The 16,760-nt window shown below is 32.9% G+C and overlaps 1 protein-coding gene across 2 annotated transcripts; it reads left to right on the top strand.

Annotated features, from left to right (window-relative positions):
- Positions 1 to 754: 754 nt before the first annotated feature.
- LOC145760516 (uncharacterized) lies at positions 755 to 16,438 on the top strand. Of its 2 annotated transcripts, XM_082574425.1 has the most exons (23): positions 755 to 960; positions 1,455 to 1,588; positions 1,819 to 1,914; positions 2,353 to 2,409; positions 2,517 to 2,577; positions 2,739 to 3,829; positions 3,977 to 4,046; positions 4,470 to 9,932; positions 10,497 to 10,625; positions 10,749 to 11,722; positions 11,877 to 11,984; positions 12,070 to 12,303; positions 12,446 to 12,523; positions 12,924 to 13,034; positions 13,169 to 13,309; positions 13,377 to 13,565; positions 13,790 to 13,858; positions 13,931 to 14,057; positions 14,140 to 14,278; positions 14,490 to 14,688; positions 14,804 to 14,951; positions 15,021 to 15,773; positions 15,979 to 16,438. In XM_082574425.1, the coding sequence occupies exons 1-23, from the start codon at positions 855 to 857 to the stop codon at positions 16,005 to 16,007; spliced, it is 10,506 nt and encodes a 3,501-aa protein (XP_082430551.1). In that variant the 5' UTR covers positions 755 to 854; the 3' UTR covers positions 16,008 to 16,438. The 2 variants fall into 2 exon arrangements, with proteins under 2 accessions (XP_082430551.1, XP_082430552.1); XM_082574426.1 differs by lacking the exon at positions 1,819 to 1,914.
- The last annotated feature ends 322 nt before the right edge of the window (positions 16,439 to 16,760 follow it).

Genomic DNA, 16,760 nt, shown 5'->3' with positions numbered 1-16,760 from the left:
AAAGTCTTTAGCAAAGGTCTTGAGTTCGAAACCGAACTAAAAAGATTTTTTAAGAGTTGGTTTAATTTGAAAACATTTTAAGTTTAATATCATCTTTTTGCAAAAGAAAGTTGTGTTGTCATGCATTGGTGCTTATGTCTGTACAACACAGTTGTGTCTTAGATTTTAGGTTTGAATCTAAGCACAGGTAAAGATGAAAATTAAGAAAGAAAAAAATTGTTACATCGTTACAAAAAAGCTTAAATAGTTAATTTTGTTTTATCAAAATGTGAAATCGATTTAATATTTTTGAAATTTAATTATAGTATTTTTGCAGTAGTTAATTCAAGTCTTTATTTTATGTGTAAAAAAATAATAGAAACTATTCACTTCGAGGATAAATTTTTATGTTAAAAAATTAACAGCTGTTCTCTTATTTATGACGTGCCACAAATTAATCATGCGTAACTATGCTACGATACCGGATATAAATACAAAATGTTGCAGTTTTAAGTGGTTTTAAGTATATTTTATGTCTTTTTTAAGCAATAAAATGCTATTTAAACGTTTTATATAACAAATTTGGTTTTATTTAATGGCCTATTAAAAAACTGAACCGTAAAGCAACTGCTATCCTTTATTTTCACTTACTTTGAACCTAAAGATATTTTTTCAAATTTAGTATTTTGTTAACTGTGTTATTATTTGTTAATTAACAGTGACTTTAAAGTGTTATAGTTGATAAAAATACATATTATTGTTTTCCCAGGATCACTGTAACTATTTTAAAGGAGTTATTGCTTCTGAAATTGTAAATCTTAATCTAATTGTAAATAACATGCAAAGATAGCTACACAAGCATACAAGTGTTGAAAATGGGAGTCAGGGTGTTTGTTATATTGATGGTTGGTGTGATTTTGTTTGTGAATGGATATGCTCAACTTGGTGAAAATATGATCTGTGCTGATGATAAATGTGAAGGTAATAAAAACTTTTTAAAAATTTAAAACTATGAATGTAATGTACACAAGAGACTTTGTAAATAAAACCGGCAGTGTGGTGTAGTGGTAAAAACACTTGCTACACCACCATGAAGTCATGAGTCCAATCCCCATTGCTCTCATGCTGTAGCACCCTTGAGTAGGACACTATAAGCAGTATAAACTTCTGCTGACCCAGCATTTAATCAGCAGCATACCTACCTGGCAATTATAATCTCTATAATATCCCAAATGGCTAAAAAGGCAACTCGAGATTGGGTTGGAGAAACTGATGTTACTCCATGTTTAAGTCGTGCATTCGACTTTTCCACATCGAGGATAAAGATATATACAAATATATAAAAAAATGTTGTCCAGATGTTTTGATGAAGTTATTAAAGTTAATTTATTAAGGCTGTGAAGTCAGCTTTTTGTATGCTTAAATTAATAATAGATGTATTTTTACGATTTACAATTAATAGCCATTTTTTACAGATGTAATTTCTGAGGGTAAAGCAAAGTTAGCATACCAACCAAGAAATAGTAAATTCCTTAAATTAAAGAAGGGTGATGTTGTTCTGGTGAAAGGAAAACATGCCGGGGTAAAAACTGATTTATGGGGAGGACAGGTAAGCAAAAGAAATTTTTTTTAAATGGATTTTGTTTATTAAATACTTGTTATAGATTACCTCAACAAAGTGATGGCTACAATTATTGTGCCAACTTATTTAATATATAGCAATTATGTTTGCTTTATAGCCTAAGACTGGGCTAGGTTATAGTTAAGACATCACAAGTTTAAGCTTTGTTGACTTTTTCCAAGCCTAAAATATTTAAAGTATGTGTAATGCAAAATTAGGTTTTGGGAAAAGAGGAATTTGGATTTTTTCCAAGCACATTTATTCGTGAATATCTTGTATTAAAAAAAAGTCCCAAAATTCATGTGAAAATAAAGGTATTACACTTTTAATAACAACACCTTAGCAACTTTATAACCATTATTAACAAACACTATTTCTTTTTGGGTTAAATTATTAGATTTGTCAGTAGCGCCTTTGCTTAAAAATTACTTTTTTTAAATAATTTTTAAGAAAAAATAGAATTACTAGCATGTGTCACCTAAATGTTTGATAGTGGTGAATAATGTATGACTAAAAAAGTGGGTGAATTTTGTATCATGAATGTAGTTTTGTACTTCTTTTTACTGCAACTTAAAACTAATAAAGTGTAATAATATAATTCTAGTGGTGTGTGTTTTAAATATAGCAGGTTCTTTTGTCCATATAACACTTAAAAAATATAAATAGAGCTTAATTGATTTATATATTTTAATAGTTTATTTTGGTGGAAACAAATAAAAATAAACTTTACTTAAATTTTTTTTGATTTTTAGGAGTTTTTGGAAGATCAACAAAAAGATGAAGGAGTTTATTTATCAGACACAAATCAGGTAAAGTATTGTTTTACAAGTGTTTAATGATTAGTTTTAATTAATATTTAGCTTGTGGTTGAACCAAGGTATTGTTTGATTGTTTATAAATGTTATTGTTTTTCTAGAAAATTCTGATACAGAATACAAATGTTAAGAAAGAGGAAAACTCTCAACTAAGTTCTGGTGGTAAGTCTATTTGCATTTTAATTTAAAATTTTTTATCATAAAGGAACGTAGCATTTTAGTTTATTAATAACAATACGCTGATAACAAAACAACAAAACATTTGTAACTACAATACATACAGAACTTAATAATAACAATACGAAACAATATATTATTTCTAGATAAAACACCCGATGATGTTACTAAGGAACTAGTTGATGATGTTACTAAGAAACCAACTGATGATGTCACAGAGAAATCAACTGATGATATCACTAAGAATTCAACTGATGATGTCACTGAAGAACCAGCCGATAAGGTCACAGAAAAATCAACTGGTGATGTCACAGAAAAATCAACTGATGATGTCACTAAGAATTCAACAGATGATGTCACTGAAGAACCAGTTGATGAGGTCACAGAAAAATCAACTGATGATGTCACTGAAAAATCAACTGGTGATGTCACAGAAAAATCAACTGATGATGTCGCTGAAAAATCAACTGATGATGTCACTGAAAAACCAACTGATGATGTCACAGATAAACCAATTGATGATGTCACTAGAAATTCAACTGATGATGTCACTGAAGAACCAGCTGATGAGGTCACAGAAAAATCAACTGATGATGTCACTGAAAAATCAACCAATGATGTCACAGATAAATCAACTGATGATGTCACAGATAAATCAACTAATGATGTCACAGAAAAATCAACTGATGGTGTCGCTGAAAAATCAACTGATGATGTCACTGAAAAACCAACCGATGATGTCACAGATAAACCAATTGATGATGTCACTAGAAATTCAACTGATGATGTCACTGAAGAACCAGCTGATGAGGTCACAGAAAAATCAACTGATGATGTCACTGAAAAATCAACTGATGATGTCACAGATAAATCAACTAATGATGTCACTGAGAAACCAACTGATGATGTCACTGAGGAACCAGTTGATGTAGTCACTGAAGAACCAGCCGATGAGGTCACAGAAAAATCAACTGATGATGTCACTAAAAAATCAACTAATGATGTCACAGATAAATTAACTGATGATGTCACAGATAAACCAATTGATGATGTCACTAAGAATTCAACTGATGATGTCATTGAAGAACCGGTTGATGAAGTCACTGAGGAACAGGTTGATGCTGTCACTGAAAAATCAACTTATGATGTCATCGACAAACCAACTGATGATGTCACAGAAAAACAAACTGATGATCTTTTTGATGAAGCAAATGATGTCACAGAGCAAGATATTGATGTAAGATTTAATTTATTGAAAATGCTTTTTATTGTTAGTATTTTTCATTTTAAAAGTAGTTTTCACCTTGTTTCGGGATTACGAATAATTTTAAGGAATTTACTTTGCTTTCTATCTGAAAATACAAAATATTATATTATGTTTAAGGAACCTCATCAATTCGAAGATGTCACAGAAAATATGAACGACACAATATTAGAGAACCCAAGTACTTCAGGTAACATTTTACTTAATTAGTTTTGCATGGAAGTTTGCATGGTTTAAAATTATTGATTTCTTGTTATGGTGTTTGGCCCATTTTTGAAATATTTGGTTGGTATAAAACCAGGAAACTTTTATAAGTTTTAAAATTAAAATTATCTTAAACTGTTTAATTTTTACACCTATAATTTTTGTAAACTTGCACTCGTATTGGCAATAATTAATAAATTATTTTAAGGGGGTTGTTGTGAAATTTAATATAATTTACAATAATTTTAACACAAATAATTATTTACAAGCATGCAAAAGTTGTGAAGCAAAAAACCTTTAACATTTTTATAAATTTTTTTTAACTATCTGGTTTATTGAATAAGAAATATTAAAACTTTGTGAAAACCAGTTGACGATGTCATAGATAAACTAACAAATGATGTCACAGAAAAAACAGTTGATGATGTCACTAAGAAAACAACAGATGATGTCACAGATAAACAAACTGATGATGTCACAGAAAAACCTACAGATGGTGTCACTGATAAATCAACTTATGATGTCACTAAGGAAGCAATTGATGATGTTACTGAGGAAGCAATCGATGATGTCACTGAGGGAGCAACTGATGATGTCACAGAAAAACCCACTGATGATGTCACTGAAGAACCAACTGATGATGTCACAGATAAACAAACTGATGATGTCAATGAGAAACCACTTAATGATGTCACCGATAAATCAACTGATGAAGTCAATGAGGAACCAGTTGATGAAGTCACTGAGGAACCAGTTGATGAAGTCAATGAGGAAGCAACTGATGATGTCACCGATAAATCAACTGATGAAGTCAATGAGGAACCAGTTGATGAAGTCACCGAGGAACCAGTTAATGAAGTCACTGAGGAACCAGTTGATGAAGTCACTAAGGAACCAGTTAATGAAGTCACTGAGGAACCAGTTGATGAAGTCACTAAGGAACCAGTTGATGATGTCACCGATAAATCAACTGATGAAGTCAATGAGGAACCAGTTGATGATGTCACTGAGAAAACAACTGATGATGTCAATGAGGAACCAGTTGATGATGTCAATAAGGAACCGGTTGATGATGTCAATGAGGAACTGGTTGATGAAGTCACTGAGAAACCAGTTGATGATGTCACTGAGGAACCAGTTGATGAAGTCAATGAGGAACCAGTTGATGAAGTCACTGAGGAACCAGTTGATGAAGTCAATGATGAACCAGTTGATGATGTCACTGAGGGAGCAACTGATGATGTCACAGAAAAACCCACTGATGATGTCACTGTGGAATCAACTGATGATGTCACTAAAAACCTAACTGATAAAGTCACAGAACCAGTGGATGAAGTCACTGAGGGTCCAACTGATGATGTCACCGATAAATCAACTGATGAAGTCAATGAGGAACCAGTTGATGAAGTCACTAAGAAACAAACTGATGATGTCAATGAGGAACCGGTTGATGAAGTCACTGAGGAACCGGTTGATGATGTCACCGATAAATCAACTGATAATGTCAATGAGGAACCAGTTGACAATGTCACTGGGAAACAAACCGATGATGTCACTAAAAAACAAACTGATGATGTCAATGAGGAACCAGTTCATGAAGTCACTGAGGAACCAGTTGATGATGTCAATGAGGAACCAGTTGATGAGGTCACTGAGAAACCAGTTGATGATGTCAATGAGGAACCAGTTGATGAAGTCACTGAGGAACCAGTTGATGATGTCACTGAGGAACCAGTTAATGATGTCACAGAGAAAACAACTGATGATGTCAATGAGGAACCAGTTGATGAAGTCAATAAGGAACTGGTTGATAAAGTCACTGAGGAACCAGTTGATGATGTCACCGATAAATCAACTGATGATGTCAATGAGGAACCAGTTGATGAAGTCAATAAGGAACTGGTTAATGATGTCATTGAGGAACCAGTTGATGAAGTCAATGAGGAACCAGTTGATGATGTCACTAAGGAACCAGTTGATGATGTCACTAAGAAACAAACTGATGATGTCAATGAGGAACCGGTTGATGATGTCACAGAGAAAACAACTAATGATGTCACTGGGGAACCAGTTGATGATGTCACTAAGGAACCAGTTGATGATGTCACTAAGAAACAAACTGATGATGTCAATAAGGAACCGGTTGATGAAGTCAATGAGGAACCAGTTGATGATGTCACTAAGGAACCAGTTGATGATGTCACTAAGAAACAAACTGATGATGTCAATGAGGAACCGGTTAATGATGTCACAGAGAAACCGGTTGATGAAGTCACTGAGGAACCAGTTGATGAAGTCACTGAGGGACCAGTTGATGATGTAACAGAGAAATCAGTTGATGATGTCACTGAGAAAACAACTGATGAAGTCACTGAGGAACCAGTTGATGATGTCAATGAGAAACCGGTTGATAACGTCACTGAGGAACCAGTTGATGATGTCACTGAGAAATCAGTTGATGATGTCACTATGAAAACAACTGATGATGTCATTGAGAAATCAGTTGATGATGTCAATGAGGAACCAGTTGATAATGTCACTGAGGAACCAAATGATGATGTCAATAAGGAACCAGCTGATGATGTCACTGAGGAACCAGTTGATAAAGTCACTGAGGAACCAGTTGATGATGTCAATGAGGAACCAGTTAATGATGTCACTGAGAAACAAACTGATGATGTCAATGAGGAACCAGTTGATGAAGTCACTAAAGAACCAGTTGATGAAATCACTGAGGAACTAGTTAATGATGTCAATGAGGAACCAGTTGATAATGTCACTGAGGAACCAGTTGATGAAGTCACAGAGAAAACAACTGATGATGTCAATGAGAAACCAGTTGATGATGTCACAGAGAAAACAACCAATGATGTCAATGAGGAACCAGTTGATGATGTCAATGAGGAACCGGTTGATGATGTCAATGAGGAACCAGTTGATGACGTCAATGAGGAACCGGTTGATGAAGTCAATAAGGAACTGGTTGATGAAGTCAATAAGGAACCAGTTGATGAAGTCACTGAGGAACCAGTTGATGAAGTCACTGAGAAACAAACTGATGATGTCACTGAGGAACCGGTTGATGAAGTCAATAAGGAACCAGTTGATGAAGTCACTGAGGAACCAGTTGATGAAGTCACTGAGAAACAAACTGATGATATCGCTGAGGAACCAGTTGATGAAGTCACTGAGGAACCAGTTGATGAAGTCACTGAGAAACAAACTGATGATGTCACTGAGGAACCGGTTGATGAAGTCAATGAGGAACCAGTTGATGATGTCACTAAGGAACCAGTTGATGATGTCACTAAGAAACATACTGATGATGTCAATGAGGAACCGGTTGATGATGTCACAGAAAAAACAACTAATGATGTCATTGAGGAACCAGTTGATGATGTCAATGAGGAACCGGTTGATGAAGTCACTGAGGAACCAGTTGATAAAGTCACTGAGAAAACAACTGATGATGTCACAGAGAAAATACCTGATGATGTCACAGAGAAAACAACTGATGATATCACAGAGAAATCAGTTGATGATGTTACTGAGAAAACAACTGATGATGCCATTGAGAAACCAACTGATGATGTCACTGACAAACCAGTTGATGATGTCACTGAGAAACCAGTTGATGATGTCACTGAGAAACCAGTTGATGATGTCAATGAGGAAGCAACTGATGATGTCACTGAGGAAGCAACTGATGATGTCACTGAGAAATCAGTTGATGATGTCACTGAGAAAACAACTGATGATGTCATTGAGAAACCAACTGATGATGTCACTGAGAAACCAGTTGATGATGTCACTGAGAAACCAGTTGATGATGTCACTGAGAAACCAGTTGATGATGTCACAGAGAAAACAACTGATGATGTCACAGAGAAAACAACTGATGATGTCATTGAGAAATCAGTTGATGAAGTCAATGAGGAAGCAACTGATGAAGTCACTAAGGAACCAGTTGATAATGTCAATGAGGAATCGGTTGATGATGTCACTGAGAAACCAGTTGATGATGTCAATGAGAAACCAGTTGATGATGTCACTGAGAAACCAGTTGATGATGTCAATGAGAAACCAGTTGATGACGTCACTAAGAAACCAGTTGATGATGTCAATGAGGAATCGGTTGATGATGTCACTGAGAAACCAGTTGATGATGTCAATGAGAAACCAGTTGATGATGTCACTGAGAAACCAGTTGATGATGTCATTGAGAAATCAGTTGATAAAGTCAATGAGGAACCAGTTGATGAAGTCGCTGAGAAACCAGTTGATGATGTCAATGAGAAACCAGTTGATGAAGTCACTGAGGAACCAGTTGATGATGTCAATGAGAAATCAGTTGATAAAGTCAATGAGGAACCAGTTGATGAAGTCGCTGAGAAACCAGTTGATAAAGTCAATGAGGAACTGGTTGATAAAGTCAATGAGGAACCAGTTGATGAAGTCATTGAGGAAGCAACTGATGATGTCACTAAAAAACAAACTGATGATGTCAATGAGAAACCAGTTGATGAAGTCACCGAGGAACCAGTTGATGATGTCACAGAGAAAACATCTGATGAAGTCACTAAGGAACCAGTTAATGATGTCACTGAGAAAACAGCTGATGATGTCACCATATTTATTGAGAACAACAAATTTTTAAATAACACAAAATATTTAAGAAGTAAACTTAATGAAATTATCAAAGAACTAAGAGTGAATTCTGATAATTATGGGTTAATAATTGCAAATCGGGAAGCTAAAGATATCAAACTAAAGCTTATTGACCTAGAAAAACTTATTGAACTGTTTAAAACCAAAAACAAATCACAATCTGAAACTGAAAACTTTAAGAATGGCATAAAAAACGAGGAACTGTTGTTAACAATTAGGGTAAACTTTTTAGAGAAGGCTTTGCAAAATCATCAACCAGATTCTTATTATGAAAACTTGGTTAAAACTTTACAAAATGATATTACAGAAAAAAGAAAAATGGATAACTTGGCTTTACAAGCAACTGAGCGCTTTGCAAAAATATTGCAAAAGAAATTAATTTCTTTTGAGATTCAAGTACAAAGTTATAAAGATAAAAATGTGACTGAACAAAATCAGTCTGAGGTCAAATTGCTAAAAAATAAGCTTCAAATGCTCCAGAAAAATATCTCTAAGTTAACAGAAATTGAGGAAAATATTGTAAGAGATATGACTGGCTTGGACAAGCTGCCAGTATTGGGCCAAATAACTTACCTTGAGTTTGAAATAAATCATCGGAAAAATCATGAAGAAGATCTTTATCAAATTCAGTATACAACAGCTGAGATCCGAGACAAACTTGCCTCACTTGAGAGGGAGGTTAAAGTTGACTCTGTAAACCATCTTGCAAATGAAGAAAACATGATTAATGAGACAGTTGAAGTTAAAAACGATAACAACTCGCATCAAACTGAATCTCAATTTACCCCTCTTGTTGATAAAATAAAATTTCTTGAAGAAATGATAATGAATCAAACTGAAAACAAGGAATCTGAGGTTATTACAGATTTAAAAACTCAAATAAAGAAACTAGAATCTGATTTAAAACGCTTATCTGAGATAGACAAAGATAATTCAAGAACTTTACGTTGGAAAGAACAAAGCTTACAAAGTCGTGTTGATGCCTTAGAAACAAAACTCGATGGTTTCGGAAAAAAAGAAGATCTTATTGAGAAAAACCTCCTCAATGCAAATGAAGTTGGTTCTAATCAAGAATCAAAATCTATGAACTCGGAAGAAAATCTTTCAACAGTAAATAAAGATGCTGAAAATCTATCCCTAAATAAGTTCGATACCAATTCAACAGTGCCACAAAATGAAGCAAATGGTTCAGGACTAAACAAAGGTAAGTTTAAAGTTTTTTTCAGATTGCAAAGCTAACATAAAAATAAGGCAACTCTTCTGACATGACTTAGTTATAAACTGTTTTTGTCATTTTTAGATACTTTTGACCTTATTATATTGTTTAGATTTTAAGTTAATTATATAAAATTATTAAAAATTTTGTTTCTGAAAGACGGGAACTTTTTTTATGCTTATTAAACTAGTCATAACTTTTTTAAGGTATTGTATAATGGTTAAGGTTTATAGCTAACAGGGTGTTAATATATGCCGTGAAATTTTATTTAATTTAGTTGATTTGCATGTTTATGTTTTGTTTTTATATTTCATTTTTCATTCATTATTTTTTTTTTTTTACATTTTTTAGGCTATAATTTATGATAATTTTAATTTAAAAATGGCAATTAAAGTTTTTAAAAATAATTTTGTTAAACATTTATTTTTAACAAATATTTAATGACATTACTTTACGTTAACAACATTCTAAAAACTAATTTTAAAGGGATACTTTCCTAAAACACTTTTGAAATATAATTTATAGCTTGAATAAATCAAAATTCTTGTTTAGATTGTGAAATTGAAGATATAGAAAGAATAAAATGCGGAGTTCAACTACAATCTAAAGAAATGTGTGATGCATTGCAGTGTTGCTGGCATCCTGATCCTAATCCTTCTGTTCCAAACTGTTTCTACTCACGTGAGACAACGAATATTTATTTATACTTAAATTGATGCATTACAAGTAGTCACTAGTCTTTAAAATATTTAAAAAACTTTTGTAATTTAATTGATTTAAATAAATTAATTTGTTTTAATTTAGACAAACAAATGAAAACACTCAATTCGAGAACAGCGCCAATGTTGAAAATTCAAAATATTAAAGAAGAGATAAAAAAGGAAAATGATATGAAAAAAGAAGAAAAAGAAAGTGAAATAAAAAATGACGAGAATGAGAAACAAAAAGAAAATGAAAACAATAATAAGGATGAAACTGACCAAGAAGAGAATGTAGTGGGAGAGAAACATAAAAGAGAGGATGAAGAAGAAGAAGTAGAAGAAGGGAATTCAGAAAAAGTTTATGAGAAATTACATGAAGGTGTGATGGTAGATTGGGATGAATCAGTTGACGCGAAGAAAAATGAACAAAATTCTGAGTCAAGCTTTTGGGATGAAGCTATTACAGACCATGAACCATCCACAGAACAAAAACAATCTACAGACCATGAACCATCCACAGAACAAAAACAATCTACAGACCATGAACCATCCACAGAACAGAAACAATCTACAGACCATGAACCATCCACAGAACAGAAACAATCTACAGACCATAAAGTATCTGAGGAACAGAAACCTTCTAAAGACCATGAACTATTTGAGGAATATGAACCATCCACAGAACAAGAACCATCTACAGACCAAAAAACATTAACATACCAAGAACCATCTACAGAACAGAAACAATCTACAGACCAAAAGGTATCTGAGAAACAGGAACCTTCTAAAGACCATGAACTATCTGAGGAATATGAACCATCCACAGAACAAGAACCATCTACAAACTATGAACCATCTACAGAACAGGAACCATCTATAAACCATGAACCATCCACAGAACAGGAACCTTCTAAAGACCATAAACCATTTGATGAACATAAACCATCTACAGACCAAAGATTGCCTACAGAACATGAACCACCAAAAGACCATAAATCAAATAACTTTGAAAATACAGAATATGAACAGGCGCAAACTGATTATGGTGAAGATGTGCACAGTGATTATTGGGATCCAGTAAGTTTAACTTTACTTTAAATTGTTTTTGGAACATTAACTTAAACCTGTGCCTGAGGTTGAGGTAATATGACAACAGTCTAATATTTTACATTTATTTTCAGTTCTATAAGTTGCAAGTGAAATGTTTAAATTGTTTTAATTTTTATTTTAGTCAGATGATAATGATAAAGAAGTGGAAAGCAGTTCTGTGAAGATCATGATGATCATTTTAAAAATTCCAAATGATGTTTTGTATATTCTGGAACCACTTCAGAATTTTGTAAGTAAACTGTTGTGTTATTTTTATTAGTGCCAATGTATGGGGCTAAAGGAATAATTAAAGAGAATGACGTTTTTATTTTTAGTGTATTGAACTTCTACCAGAGGAATACAAACATGGAATATATGGAGTTAGTTGGATGGTTATATTTCTCACAATTTTTATTGGATTTTCTCTTTTTTTGATTTGTCTGCCGAATAAATCAGCTCAGAGGAATAAAATATTAACTGAAACTTTAAAGGAGATAAAAGAACAATTTGAGGGCCTGATGAAAGAAAAATTAGAGCAAGAAAATGAGTTCCAAACCATTCAAAATGAGGTAAAATATTTGCTATTAGTTTGTGCATAGAGCCTTATTACATTAAGTTTTTATAATATAATATTATCAATAAGTATTTAAAGTTGCACCCAACAAGCAAAGCTTAAATGAAAAAAATAGTAAACAAATAAAAATCCTTTAGTTGGAACTAAATGTTGAAGACATTGAAACGAAAAGGGGCAGCAATTCACAATTAGAAGAAGAAATCAATAGATTAAAGGTTGTTGTTTTTTTTATATTTTACACATTGACTACTGATTCAGATTTCTTTTAAAAAGATTGGCGGAATCAATTTTTTTACAGGCCTAATAGTTTTTACTTAAATTATTTTTTTTGTATATATCTTTATCGCCGATGTGGGAAAGTCGAATGTGTGACTTAAACATAGGTAATTATGCTGCCCGGTAATTATGCTGCTGAAAAGGTGCTGGCTCAGCAGGAGCTCATACCATTTATAGCGCCTTACTCAAGGGCGCTACAGCATGAGTGGGGATTGGACCCATGACCTCATGTGTGGTGTAGCAAGTGTTCTTACCACTATACCATGCTGTCGGTCAAATATGATTATAGGTTTTAATACACTTTGTATAAATGGCAGAAAATTACTTTTATTTGTTTAGAATAATATTGAAGAGCTCAATGATGAAAAAACAACTAAATCAAATGAGTTGCAAGATCTAGAAAAACAAATAAAAACTCATACTAAAGAATGTGATAGCAGTTTTGATAAGGTGATTATAAATAAATCCATCTATACTTGTGATTTCGTTTAGAGGGTTACAAATATATGCTTTTCCTTTTCCTATGTAATTCTTTTTATACTAAGGGGAATTTCCTAAACATTACTTCCAATTATTATTTTTAGTTAACAGCCAGCAATAAAATGGAACAAAAACTTAAAAAACAGATTTTGGAAAATAAGAACTTGGAAACTGAACTGAAAGAAGAAATAGAAGAAAGTCAATCACAGAGAAATGAAGTTGAGATTAAATTACAAGAAATAAAGGTAAAACTTTTGATTGCATTTTATTTCTTAGATTTAATATTCTACTAAAGTATTTTTTTTACCTTAGGGTAACATAACTGAACAGAAACAAATAAAAGAGGAAGATGAGAAGTCTACAAAAGAACAAGAAAAGGGGAAGAAAAAATCCCAGAAACAAATTGAAAGTTTACAAAATGACATCAAAAATATGGAGAACGAAATTTTCTCTAAAAACCAAGAAAGTGATGTTTTAAAAGATTGTTTACTTCAGTTTGAGGTAATTATTTAATTAAAAGTTGTTTCATAAGAACACTTGCTGTTCCATACAGGAAAAATAGTTACAAAACAACATATGTTACCTTGACAAAGTGACTAAATTAATATATTGCGGAAGTCAATTATATTACATCAACCTTAGTTATGCAAATTTTGTATGAGTTATTGAATGCTTGAAACTTTATAATTGTTTTGCTTTCCTATGTTAATGTTTTTTTGTTACAGGGTATTCAGCTTGCATTGTCAGATGATAATGATAAAAACTTGGAGCAGAATGAGCTAGTTATCAAACAGGTAATTACCTCAATAAAACATAAAAATATATTTACTATATGTTGCTTTAATGCTTTATTTTTTCTTTTTTAGAAAACAAAGTTAAATGAATTGATCGCTGTTGCCCGTATTGGACTTCAGTTAAAAGAAATTGAAAAACATAAAGAACAAATTTTGTCTGAGTTGGATTCTGAGAAAAGAGCCAGGGATAATGTAGAAGGTATGGTTACTTTTTGAACTGTAACCTGTATTCAAAAGTTCTATAAATTTAAGATATTCCTAATTTAAAACTTATTTTGCAGCCCAACTTAGTAAATTGAAAGCCACTCAAGATAATGAACAAGCTCTTAAGGATAAAACCAATCTAGAGATTTCACTTTTACAAGAAAAACTTGATGTTATGAAACAATTTTCTTTGCAAAGAGAATCAGAAATGCAAGGGTAATACAATTATATTTGCATAGTTTGATCATAGGGTAACTTTTGAGCTGTTCTTGGTTATTGATTGCTTGGTTGTTTATGATTTTTTTTAAGTTTTATTAAAGTGTGTACTGCTGACAATAAAAAACTGCCTTATATCAGCAGTTGTAATTGAACCCAAGACCCTGGTCTTTAATTTTAAAGCCTTTTCTCTAATTTTATTTTATTTAAGGCAACTTGGAAAGGAACAAAATAATAAACATGGTGAAGAATCAAAACTGAATGAATGTGACAGTTTAGTTAAAGATTTACAAGACCAAATTGAACTATTTAAAAAGATGATGGAGGATTCCAAGAGAGAATACTCCAGCGCTGACAAGCAACGAAAAAATGAAATCACACAGTTTGAAAAAAAGGCTCACGCTAATTGGGTAAAATTTTCTTCAAATATATTTTCTAAAATCACAACCTAAAGTTAAGTCAGGCCTACTATGTGGTTTATTTAAAAGGTTTTTAGCAAATCCCTTATTATTCTTGTTTTCTAAGCTTGCTGGTAAGGAGGCTGAAAGAAAATTAGAAGAAGCAAAGAGAGAAATAAATAGTCTCCAGATGGAAATATCGGACTTACAACAAATATTAGAAAGAGATGAACCTCTTCCGATGTTGATCCGACCTTTTCCTGAGATGAGACCAGGTGAATATTTTGATTGGTTTTGATGAAAATTTCTCATTTCTGACACTTTATCTTTATTTTTGTCTTTAGGTTTAGGTCCAATTGATGCACGTCCATTTCCAGGTGATCCCCCTATGTTGGATCGGCGTAGCCCCACTGGTAGTCTTGACGACCACCGAAGACCCCCCCACCCGCCTCGTAGCAACCACAGTTTTCAAGCTTCCTCCTTTGCAGCTAGAGATGAGTTTAGGGGTGAGGGACCCCCTCATTTTGACTCACCAATGAGACCATCAATGAGTGATAGCCCCAGAAATTTTGAACCCCCTCGACGTAATTCTATGAATTTTGAACCCCTTATGCAGCCCCAACAAATGGATGGCCCCTTTATGCGACCCCCTATGGGTGAACCTCCAATCCGACCTCCTTTTATGGATGAGTTTTTAATGCACCCCCCACATATGGGTGAGTTTCCAATGAGACCTCCATATTTGGGTGAACCCCCAATGCGACCTCCACTAATGGATGGCACCCTAATGCGACCCCCACGTGATGGTGATCACATAGATTTTGATCCCCTAAGACGGCCCCCATATAGGGAAAGTCCTCCAATGCAACCCCCAAATCACTTAAGAAGTTTTGAACCCAATAACGCTCCACCCATAAACCGGCCACCTTTAGGTTTTAATGAAGATCCCCCTCCAAGATTTGGCGGCCTTCCTTCAAGATTTAGTGGACCTCCTTCGAGATTTAGTGGACCCCCTTCGAGATTTAGTGGCCCCCTTCCAAGAAGTGGGTTTTATGTGGAGCCGCCGGTTCAAGAAAGTGGACCCAACGCATTAAGAGGTGAGACTTAATTTTGAAATTAATTTGAAGATCAAGTTACCTGACCTTAATATTTAAATTTTGGTTTTGTTATTAAGTGTATAAAGTTACCATAACCTTGATTTCCTTAAGTTGATTGTACAAGTGACATTATGAAGTTTATTTAATATTAATAAATTTGATGTTTCTTCTGTTGACTTAACTTCAAATGTTTATATATTTTCAGGAAATCCTGCTGATAATTACATGACATGAACAAAGTTGAATTGGTAAACAAAGTTGATGGTAATTATGGCAAAAAAGATTGTAACTTACAGATGGTAAGAAGGTTTAAATCCATTTAGAATTACGTTTTGAACTTTTTGCTAAAACCATTTATGTTTTCTCTTAACTGTGAGTTGCTGCTGGTTTTTTTATCACCTACAAGTAAAATTTCCGTTTATTTTAATCAACAAGTGGTTTGCAATCTTTAATTTTTGTTAATTTATATTGGGAATTATGTTGAAATGTGGTTTCAGAGTTTATTAAATGTAAGACTTATTGGTTTGTTAATTATTTATAGTTTGTGTAGTTGGTAATTTATTGTTAAATTGTTGCAATATTATAAGGTAAATTTATTTTGGGCTTTTTGGAGTAATAATATTTTAAATATTACAAAATTTAAGCACAAGTATAATATTTTTGTACTGAAATATAGCTAGAGGTTAAAACAAAATAAGGTTTTGGTATAAATTTTTAGAACTCAACAAGTTATCTTATTTACAGCTCTCTGATTAAAACATTTTATTAAAAATAGTACTTTCATGCATACATCTGTGCTAATTATGAATGATACAGGATCCAAAACCAAGTTATCAAGTTAAACAAAATTGTTAAAATAAAGTTTTAATTAAGGTTTGGCTTTTATAAACAAAAAAAGTTTTTTTTGGATCACTAATGGTTTCCTGTTAAATTTAAATTCACATTTTATTATGTAACAATGACTCATCTTCTAGCAATGATGTTAAC

Source organism: Corella eumyota, chromosome 7, assembly GCF_963082875.1.
Source record: "Corella eumyota chromosome 7, kaCorEumy4.1, whole genome shotgun sequence".
NCBI lineage: Eukaryota > Metazoa > Chordata > Ascidiacea > Phlebobranchia > Corellidae > Corella > Corella eumyota.
The sequence above is the reverse complement of the archived record's forward strand: the minus strand, read 5'-3'. Positions and strand labels throughout refer to the sequence as shown.